The sequence below is a fragment of the Myxine glutinosa genome, chromosome 13 (assembly GCF_964187855.1).
Source record: "Myxine glutinosa chromosome 13, kmMyxGlut1.1, whole genome shotgun sequence".
Lineage (NCBI taxonomy): Eukaryota > Metazoa > Chordata > Myxini > Myxiniformes > Myxinidae > Myxine > Myxine glutinosa.
This window is the reverse complement of record NC_136273.1, coordinates 60,977,396-60,988,944: the sequence shown is the minus strand read 5'-3', so window position 1 is coordinate 60,988,944 and position 11,549 is coordinate 60,977,396. Positions and strand designations below refer to the sequence as shown.

General features: G+C 39.7%; 1 protein-coding gene across 5 annotated transcripts in view; it reads right to left on the bottom strand.

The window, feature by feature from the left end:
• Positions 1–402: 402 nt before the first annotated feature.
• The window catches only part of LOC137438969 (guanine nucleotide exchange factor DBS), a 161,978-nt gene continuing 150,831 nt past the window's right edge, over positions 403–11,549 (bottom strand). For all 5 annotated transcript variants that reach the window (XM_078767573.1, XM_068134488.2, XM_078767574.1 and 2 more), the window contains 7 exons: positions 9,935–9,988; positions 9,266–9,334; positions 9,059–9,154; positions 8,497–8,612; positions 8,224–8,318; positions 4,779–4,840; positions 403–3,086 (listed from right to left, as the gene is read on the bottom strand). In XM_078767573.1, coding sequence (XP_078623699.1) covers positions 3,067–3,086; positions 4,779–4,840; positions 8,224–8,318; positions 8,497–8,612; positions 9,059–9,154; positions 9,266–9,334; positions 9,935–9,988 — 512 coding nt within the window. In that variant the 3' untranslated portion in view covers positions 403–3,066. The remainder of the gene's footprint in view (positions 3,087–4,778; positions 4,841–8,223; positions 8,319–8,496; positions 8,613–9,058; positions 9,155–9,265; positions 9,335–9,934; positions 9,989–11,549) is intronic.

The following is an 11,549-nucleotide window of genomic DNA, read 5'->3' as shown; positions in this document are numbered from 1 at the left end:
TTCTATAATAATTTAAAATTTTTTAAAGAAGAAGAATATATAGGCCAAAAATGATATCTAGCATGATATTTCAAAAATATATGGACAGATTTGGACGAAACTTGGTGGATGAGTTGGTAAGGTGACAAGAACAAACCGATTTGATTTTGGTTCAGGTCCGGATCCAGATCCGGCCTATCATTGGGATACAAACCATAAATTGTTCCGCTTGGCAGAGGTATGTGCAATATCGAGTTCCGTTCTAGTTTTGTTCTGTTCTGGACACTTGAAAATAAATACATAAAGGACACAAAAGGCAGTGTTCAAGAACTTTAAATAACCATTGTCGAGACAGTGATATCAATTTTGCTAAATCATGGAAATACTTTCAACAAAGCAATCTCATCATGATGCGCAATCCTGTTGAGAAACAAATGAAGCCCTTTATTTATAATTGTGAAAATAAAAATGATATTCAATATTATCCTGATGAATATTCTTACAAAGACGTCAATGCTACATTCAACCATGCGTTAGAAACCTTTTCAAAACATAGATGCGTTAATTAAACTTGCGCACATTAGAAAGGCTTTGTTTGTAAAATTAAAACACACAACAGATATAACATTGATTAATCCAATAAAGTTCCAGCGGATGAGCATTCGAAAATGTACATTCATGCAATTGTTGAAGATCGTCCGATACAGGAACAATATCATGTACAAGGGAAGTCAAAGCCTGGCACTTAAAAAACCCACGTGATGTCCCCGGAAATTTATAAAACCTTCCATTCGCACGCTTTCATCACAAATCTCTGTGCATTGTTGCGATCATACAGATGGCCTAGCGTAGCGACCACAATCTTCAATTGATGTGCTGTCATCTAATTACACAAATATAAATGTGAAACTTTGGCTAAAATTTGATAAAACCCACAAGGCAATAATTGATAGATCTTTCTCAGACGTATTTGAAAATGCTTAGAAGACGTGCAAAAACTATATTTCCATGGGGAGTGAGGCCTTACATCATCCTGATTATGTTTGGAATCAGCGGTTAAAATATAGCATATGATATATAATATGCGTTGAGAGAGTATTCACAAAAAATAATAATAATAATAGTGATAAACAGCAGAAAAATAAACAAACAAAACAAAAAAATATATATATACAGTGAATTATAATTGTGTTTTTATAATGATGATTTGGTATTTCAACAATCAAATTGATATTCCAGTATCAGATGTTGATAGAAAGTTCATTTAATGGAAGAGCCCTTTAAACTTTAGTTTTTGTGCCACTTGATCATCAATGGCACATGCAAACATGATTGATGGTATAACCTGGAATGCGAAACCTCTGTATTTAACAAGGATTATGGTTGGAATATGATTCTTCAACTATTTCCAGGAAGTAGAGTGCTCACTCAAGTGCTAAAGGTGGTAGTAGTAGGTCGAAGTATTCAAAACACCCAAAACTGTGGATCCCTCTGCCATTAATTGGAGGGTATTCAAGTAATAATCCAACATTGCTCTAGCCAATGGAGAGCGATTGGGGACATCAAATTTAGTAAGGTTACTCTGCTTCTCTACGTGACTGTGGGTTGGCATCCTTGCTGGGATCATGGCTGTGCAACTAGTGCATTGCCCTTCTTGTAGGTTAGACGATAACTCGTCTACCCTTCAGCAAGACACCGCGGGGTATTTAAGGTCCACCAGCTAATGTTAGCTTCGATGGGATGCTCAGCGACCCTAACGGCCTGCAAAGCACCAATCTGACAATTTATAGACTGGTCTGGAATCAAACCCAGATTAAAAAGCTCAAATGCAGTGTGCGCTACCTCGGCACCATCCAGTCGGACCTGGGTTAGTATGCAAGATGGACCAGCCAATGTAAAGAGTCCAAAACATTGTTCACTTTCTGTGTACTTTGACCTTAACTGTGCCTTTTAAGATGATAAGCCCACTTGGGAATCCTTCGAGCTACTCAAGACAGGTTTTCCAAACACATTCAGGGCCACGCTGTAGATTCATTCCATTATGCTTGTTTAATAAATAAATTAATATGTGTGTTTGTGTTCACCTTACGAGGTAAGGTGTATAAGTTTAAAAAAAAAGTAGACTTTTTGCAATCAGCGTTGTTATCCGCAGTGACATCATGTTTTGAAGATTGTTCGATGTATTATCGTGCCATTACATCCCTGTTTGACCATCTTCGAAAACGCATGCAACATTTAAACAACCAGGAAGCGTGGCAGTATTCACAATCACATTTGTGTTGATTTAGGAAGGAGGTAATCAGATGTAGAAAAATATTAAAGGACAAATGTACAATCTGTACCTTCATACATCCTTGTCCACCATGTACATCATGGATAATTTAAACCGAAGATCGATAAATTGCGTCCATCCAGTGTGAGTGGTTCAGAGAAAGAGACGAACAAATTGCGAATGTGGAACTCTCGGCCTGATGCACTTGCTCAGCTCTGCTGGAATTTCCTTTAAAACATTCGGTGATGGCAATAAAAACTAAAGTGATCAGACTCTCATGTAAAATGTGACTTCAAGAGCTCAAATCCTCTCCCTCCCTGCCCCCATCCCATCCGGGGGAGAGTGGGTCACACACGGGGGAGAGTGGATCACACACACGGGGGAGAGCAAAAATAAAGCAATAACGATCATGCCTCTAGAACTTCCATCTTGGTTACGTTTTTGTCATTTCCTTTCAAAACATTTCCCTGTAGGTAGAAGTGGAATCGTCGGTTCTTTTGGCACCCATATGGTACACGGTTGAACAGTCGTTTCAAACTTTGCTGCCTCGTTAAGTCCAAGCAATCTTCGATATTGGCGACGGATGATCTCCTGTAACCTGTGCAGTCCTCTTGCGTAAGTGCAAGTCCAACACGATGACGACGGAGCTGAGAATCCAAGAAAGTTTCAGAAACCTCATTTACAAAAGATTCTTCCGTTCAATGGGAACATCACGTGAGATCAATTGCTGCCCGGCCGCGTAGCAAGACACAGGTGCGTTATCATTGGCAGGTTGATTGTCCGTAATCTTCGACCAATAACAGCTAACCAGGCGTTCAAGTACTCGATGCCGATTCTACAAAGAGAAGTGCAATAAGCTCAATAATAATTTGTGCTCATACATCATGGCTTACAGTACAGAAACTTACAGTATAAAATTATTTAACACAACAAAGTAACAATAGCAAGAAAAAGAAATCTCCTAAATTTACATTACTCATTATGGCAGAAACAGCAATCAAAAACAGTTTACATAATTCATTCTAAAGTCACATGTTCATTTGCCTTTTAAAAGCAGTGGCTGTGAACACTGACAACCCACAATATCGTCAGGTTATATTCCCTGACATTGCTTTAAACCAGGTGCAAGTCTAACTGTGCTTGTAACCTTGGGCCTGCATTAACAAAATACCTCAAGTTTAGGAATTAACATTTAATTAACCAGAAACATCCGCTACATAAGGTTTATGTGCATACCATGCAGACCGCAGTATGTCAATATTATTATTCTTTATAGGCCAAAATTATTCCCACATTCTTGTCGGATTGGGCTGGGGGAAGGTTGGCCAAGTCTTTCACGAACCTGCTGATCAGAAATGACGTTTGATTGAGGTTAGGACAGGAATTTGTAATTTGTTCAGGGTGCCGGTAATAGCCCGCCGACTCTTCGCGAAGGACCCCATGGGATCTTTAACGTTCACCAACTAATGCTATCAGGCGGAATGATGAGTTTAACTTCCACACAGACATTGATTAATCGCCCTGCCTGTGAAACACTGGGATGACAGTTTATAGTTAGGGCTGGATTCAAACCCAGGCTGGACAGCTATTGGAGAGTGTGCGTACCTCTCGGTCATTCAGCCAGCTTCCATGTTAATATTAATAATACTATGCCATTATCATGAGACGTATTTGACCGATTAATTTGTGATTATAATATTTTTTTACTTCCTGTAGATGTGCAGAACAGCATCACTTAGCCTATACACCGCCCATGTGTAAGTATATCCAATTTTCTCCAAATTTCCCTCAGGTGAGTATTAAGCAATGCTAGCGACCAAATGGGGTTATGCGTTGCATAAAGGTCACAATTGGGCCACAAAGGTGTTGGGAGCAATATCGTACATCACACTTGAAGCTATGTCTGGGAGACAAATCACGTATAAGACTCCAAGATACAAGTTATAAACAATCCACATAAAGTTCACATATAATATTATGGCAAGAAAAATCAGACAAAAATCTAGCAAGTCAAGCTCACTTAGATCCATTAGTGCATGGGGGACACAATAAGCATAGAATGGCTCAAGGTCAAGGACATCGGGTTTCCTCCAAATTTGTTTCAGTTTAGTGTTAATCAACAGCAGCAACTGTTTAGAAATGTAACTAAATGATGAACAGAATTGTTTGTCATAATATTTTTTTACTTCCTGTAGGTGTGCCCCCACAAAACGCCACGGGAAGCTATTATACACCTTAACACGGAGTTCATCCAAAACCCCCTTGTGGAAGAGGGGGAGGGAGTAAATTAAGTCACTAGAACCTACATCGTGTGACCTCCCCCCCCCCTCCCTCACCCCCAGTCTACCCGCTAAGTTTGGTTGAGATTGGTTAAGTAGTAATCAAATGTATCTCGGTCAGACAGACACAAAATAGCGTATTTTAGTATGATAGTTTTGATCATAGTTTTTAGTTTTGATAGTACAATTTTAGTATGATAGTACAGTTTTGATATTTACAATGTCAAATACTACGTCACACATCTCACCGGAACTGCTCAGGGATGGAAAAGGTTTTGACTCAACTTGGGACTCGTTCATGGAAAGCAACCTAAAGAAGGAAAACACAAGTTTTTTTTTTTTACCCATTCAGGAAAGGTTAAGAATATGATTATATGATTACAAAAAGGATAACAGCATGATCATATATAATCATTGAGGTGTCAAACCTTTAATCAGAGAACCTCTCTGAACAGTGGGTAAACAACATCAGTTATGTTGAAAAATTAACCAATCTGGCTGTGCAGTATATCTTTACAATTATTTTATGCCTGTTGGTCATTTACTTTATTCTTTAGAGGTTGTCGTACACATGTACATACATACACTATAGCTAACACCTTCAACACTTTAATCTATTGACTCAGCAACCCTTCTCCCATTCCCATCTACTTTACACATTTCCCTCAAAGTCTTCACCCATTCCTACTTATTCTCCTTTTTCCACTGCCTTTACATCTTCGCATACTTACACTCAACCCAACTGAGTGTTTACATTTCAGATTGCATGATTTTAGATTTGAGAAAAGAAGGCCTTGAAACAGTTGCAATGCTGGGCTCTAATTTCCGGTGCTGTAAGACGTCTCTTGCACAGACTGGTGACTCGGATTACTTGTCCTGTGATTCTGTTGTGATTCTTGGTCGACCAGAACGTTTTCTATCCGCATTTCTACCAGTTTCATTATGTCGTTTAATGACACAAGCAACTGTATTTACTGACACTTGTAATTTTTTTGCAATTTGTCTCAAGGATTGGCCTTCTTTTCTCAAAGTTACAATTGCCTGTCTTTTTTATGGCGTTAGCTGAGCTTTGGCACCCATGTTCATGCAATTTGAAACACAAAAACACTCATTACATTGTATGGCTGGCCTTTCTGGAAACATTTTTTGCAACGCCTGGCAATAATAGACATTGCACGTGATGAATAAACTCAGCACAAACATTCATTCCATTCAAACAGAGCAGAGTATTTGTAAACAGTGTTTGCTCCTGAGATGAAACGTTAATAACATTAACCTCGTGTTTCAGTTTGGGTTTAGTATTGCACTTTTTGACCTATTTCCAAAAATTGCTTTAAACCTACGTTTTGCACAAGAAAGTTGCAGTGAAGCACAATAAATTATAGGTAGATAAGGAGATATATCTTTGGTAAGAGTTTTGTTCACATCTTACGGTCATTTTGCACATTAAACAGTAAAGTATCAAAAAATGTCGGGTATACCTAAACTCTTTACTGGTAGTGTATACTTTTGACATTATAGCCTGAAATTAAATTGCATTAAATCAGACTTTTTCCACCTTTATTTATACATCGTAACCCACAACTTCCAAGTGAAAAACAAATTCGACAAATTTCTGAAATTAATTAAAAATACAAAACTAGGATATCTTGGTTGGATAAGTGTCCATTCCCCTGAAGCTGAGTCTGTTGGGATAGGTCTCTACCAACTTTGCACACCTTGATTGGGCAATATTTGCCCATTCTTCTGTACAAAACTGTTCAAGCTTAGTAAAGTTGTGTGGGGAGCGTTGATGGACAACAATCTTCAAGTCATGTCACAGATTTTCGAGTGGATTTAGGTCGGAGCTCTGCCTGGGCCACTCAAGGACATTTATATTTTTGTTCCTTAGCCACTCCGCTGTAGCTTTGGCTGTATGCTTTGGGTCGTCATGCTGAAAGGTGAACTTCCATCCCAATTTCAGGTTTCTTGCAGAGTGCAGCAGGTTTTCCTCCAGGATTCTTCTGCATTTTGCTCCATCCATTTTCCCTTCTATCCTTACAAGTGTCCCAGTCCTTGCTGATGAGAAACATCCCCATAACATGATGCTGCCACCACCATGTTCCACAGTAGGGATGGTGTTCCTTGGGTGATGTGATATGTTGGGTTTTTGCCAAACATAACGTTTTGCCTTTAGGTCAAATAGTTCCATCTTGGTTTCGTAAGACCATAAAACTTTTTGCCACATGGCTTTAGAATCTCCAGAGTGGTTTTTTGCACACCTCAAATGGGACTCAAGGGGGGCGTTTTTGAGTAATGGTTTCCTTCTTGCCACCCTACCGTACAGGCTAGAATTGTGGAGTGCTTGGGATATTGTTGTCACATGCACACAGTGACCAGTCTTTGCCACAAAGGCCTGTCGCTCTTTCAAAGTTGCCATTGACCACTAGGTGGCCTCTTTGATCAGCCTCCTCCTTGCTTGGTCATTCAGTTTGGAGGGACAGCCTGATCTTGGCAGGGTCTTGGTGGTACCATACGTCTTCCACTTCTTATTGATTGTCTTGACTGTTCTCCAAGGGATATTTCAAGGCCTTTGAAATATTTTTATACCCATCTCCTGACCTGTGCCTTTCCATAACTTTATCCTGGAGGAATTTTGAAAGCTCCTTGGTACTTGTGGTTGAGTCTTTGCTGTGCCCAACAACAAAAAGCACTACCTAACAGACAAACTCCACAGGAACAGCTGATTTTATTCTGAAATAATCAGAATCACTACAATTTAACACAGGTGGAGGCGAATTAACTTGTTGTGTGATTTTGAAGATGATTGGTTACACCTGAGCTAATTTACAATTGATATTATAAGGGAGGTGGACACTTATCCAACCAATATATGATAGTTTTGTATTTTAAATCTGCAGAATTTGTTTTTCACTTGGAAGTTGTGGGTTACGATGTGTAAATAAAGGTGGAAAAAGCCTGATTTAATGCATTTTAATTCCAGGCTATAAGGCAACAAAAGGTGGAAATTTTGAAATGGGGTGTAGACTTTGTACAGTCACATGAAAAAGTAAGTACATCCCATGTAAAGTTTTGACTTTTTCAACATATTTCAACATACAGCTATTTGATCTTCATTTCAACAATATTGATAGATAAAGGTGATATAATACAACAATTATCATGAAACATTTACATTTTGTAGTCCATTGTATAATTTAAATAAACATAAATGCAAATTTTGCATGTGGAAAAAGTAAGTACACCCCATGAAATGTTTTTTATCTTTTTAACATATGTGGACATATCAATATTTGATCTTCATTTAAACAGTATCTATAGATAAAGGTGATCTAATTGAACAAAAAAATGAAAAATTGACTTTGCAATAATTTATTCAACAAAAAATTAACAGAGATATACATATTATGATACTGTATATACATATTTCATTTATTATTTTGCAAGTACATCGAGACATACATTGTGTCCTTGCACGATTGCTAAAAAGTGAACCAAATCACTATCGAGTCGCTCTCTTGGCATCTCATATATACGGATCATCGAAACAACAAAAGGCAACAATCCTGAAGGGACAGTGTTCAAACCAACATATTAATTTCTGCTCTTGGATGTACATATTTACACATTCGGGCATCAGAGTTAAGGTGGTTTTGTCTTTTAAAAAGTTTTCTATGTTTGGCACTTTCATACCAGTGACTGTCACTGCTCAGTTTTTCTGTGATGGTCACGTGCCGAGGTGACATCATCTTCTGCTGCAGGTTATCCGCATCAGAACCACCAATGGACTGGCAAGTGGCAGGGTCAATAGTACAACATACAGGTAAAACATCACGAGGTGGCAATACAAAGAGCAAGTGCGCTATCAGTGAAAATAATAAGCAGGAGAATTTTAAATCTTAGTGTAAAGAATGTAAATCAGAATCGGTAACATGGATTGTCAAAAGGAGAAAAACCTAAAAATACCGGTTGAGTGGAGAGGTCATCCTCCACATCTGAAGAATTCATCCCATCTTCAGCACTGGACCACTCCCCATAGTCTTCATTGTTGTCCACAGTAGGTGCGGCCTTAGGAACCCAATCTTGAAGAATAAGAGGAAAGCAAAGTGGGATACATTTTGGGACTCTTGGGAGTGGTTCTCGTCTAACCAAGCAGCTTGCACCAAAACTTGCTATCATTGCTTGTTTTTACCTGTGTTTTTGTCTAATGTTTGACAGAAAAAGGTTTGAATGAGTGACACATATTTCCTACTACAACCGAGTTACTGTAAAGGGGCCATCCAATTGTGATGGAGGTTAGAGTTAGGAGAGGTTAACTGGAGAATATAAAATTGAGAAAAAGGAAGAGTTTTGGTCAAAAATGGGGAGTGAGGAAGGAGTGAATAAAGAAGGGAGAAGAGGTTGGCAGGAGAACAGAATGGGATGGAAGTTGAATTGAGGCATTGTACAAGGGGTAGGTAGATCAAATATTCTGTTAAACGTTGAGTACATAATAAGTATATGCATTCAAAGACCGAGGCGGGCAGACCTGTGTTGATTATGGTGTTGCAAGGTGTGCCGAGGCTGGACGTGCTGCTGCATCTCGTGGCCAGCTGCTCCAATGAGCTAATCAGCTGCTCGGCAACTGGGAGTAAAGTAGTCAGAAAATTCCGGAATGGGGAGACAGTCAAAAGTAAAAGTGACAATAAAGACAAAGAAGAGGAAGATGTGGAAAAGTAAAAGGGAGACTGCTTACCATCATTTCCAAGTGGATTTGGGTCGCTCTTTATCTCGTGTCGCTTCAATTTTGATGGGCTTTTTGTATCTGTCAAGAAAAAAGGTGATAATGGATGAAGGGCCAAAGAGATGTGGATGGTTATTAGTATTGTCTGCTACTTGATACAAAGTTGGTGCAACTTGTCTGCTGAGTACACGTCGGCCTGTACATGAAGATTGTACCGTTTTTGAGTGAGAGAGATCAATACACCAAATACGTCTCATACTCGCTGTACGGATTAGTGATGACATTCCCATGATGATAAACGGGGCACACCTGGTGAGAAATTTAAACCAAGTCATGACCGTGTGGACCATAACGATGGGTCGTCATTCTGGGATATCTGGTCTCACGCCCGCAGACACCCATTTCACAGAGAACCACCACAGACGAGTTGGAGGTCTTCCATTAGCATGAGGAGAGTGCTAATGATTCCCAATCAGCATGTAAGTTTCTTTAAGACGTGTAAAGTGAACCACCATGGTATTTTTCACAGCGGTTGTATCACCCGAAATGAATTGTTCTGATTTATCTTTTCACCAGGCATTTTGCTCCAGTATTCTAATTCAAGATGTTTCATCTGTCAATGTATACGTAATTGTGTCTGTCAACCACAAAATATCAACAACAGCAAAACTGGATAATTACCTATCTTTGTTCTGATTGAAGAAGCTTTTTGTCTATTGTTCATTGTGACTGCATCTGCAAAAGAAACAGCTCTCATTATATTGTAAGGAAAATCACTTAGGGGTTAATTATTCATCAGTTATATATTGACATAAGTGTTTGTAAAACCCAATTATTTCGCATCGCCGAGAATCTCATGTCGAGTTAGATGCCCTGTCATCCTCAGCCTCGTATCTGTCTCTTTTTACCATCTCTCATCTGTGTGTACCTTAAATTTAAATCACCCCCGTTGTCCTTTCATCGCATTTCAACATTTAGGGCACATGTGTGCTATGCCAAGCCTCGAATACAGGTTTTACAAGCATGGCATACCAACATGTGTCACCTGCTAACTAAAAAGGTGCAGCGCCAACAATAAAGAGGCAGCGCTAACTATAAAGAGGCAGCGCTAACTATAAAGAGGCAGCGCTAACGATAAAGAGGCAACGCTATCTATAAAGAGGCAGCGCTAACTATAAAGAGGCAGCGCTAACTATAAAGAGGAGCAGCGCTAACTATAAAGAGGCAGCGCTAACTATAAAGAGGAGCAGCGCTAACTATAAAGAGGAGCAGCGCTAACTATAAAGAGGAGCAGCGCTAACTATAAAGAGGGAGCGCTAACTATAAAGAGGCAGCGCTAACTATAAAGAGGCAGCGCTAACTATAAAGAGGAGCAGCGCTAACTATAAAGAGGAGCAGCGCTAACTATAAAGAGGCAGCGCTAACTATAAAGAGGCAGCGCTAACGATAAAGAGGCAACGCTATCTATAAAGAGGCAGCGCTAACTATAAAGAGGCAGCGCTAACTATAAAGAGGAGCAGCGCTAACTATAAAGAGGGGCAACGCTATCTATAAAGAGGGGCAACGCTATCTATAAAGAGGCAGCGCTAACTATAAAGAGGCAGCGCTAACTATAAAGAGGGGCAGCGCTAACTATAAAGAGGCAGCGCTAACTATAAAGAGGCAGCGCTATCTATAAAGAGGCAGCGCTAACTATAAAGAGGCAGCGCTAACTATAAAGAGGGGCAGCGCTAACTATAAAGAGGGGCAACGCTATCTATAAAGAGGCAGCGCGAACTATAAAGAGGCAGCGCTAACTATAAAGAGGGGCAGCGCTAACTATAAAGAGGCAGCGCTAACTATAAAGAGGCAGCGCTATCTATAAAGAGGCAGCGCTAACTATAAAGAGGCAGCGCTAACTATAAAGAGGCAGCGCTAACTATAAAGAGGGGCAGCGCTAACTATAAAGAGGCAGCGCTAACTATAAAGAGGCAGCGCTAACTATAAAGAGGCAGCGCTATCTATAAAGAGGCAGCGCTAACTATAAAGAGGCAGCGCTAACTATAAAGAGGCAGCGCTAACTATAAAGAGGCAACGCTATCTATAAAGAGGCAGCGCTAACTATAAAGAGGCAGCGCTAACTATAAAGAGGCAGCGCTAACTATAAAGAGGCAGCGCTAACTATAAAGAGGCAGCGCTAACTATAAAGAGGGAGCGCTAACTATAAAGAGGCAACGCTATCTATAAAGAGGCAGCGCTAACTATAAAGAGGCAGCGCTAACTATAAAGAGGCAGCGCTAACTATAAAGAGGGAGCG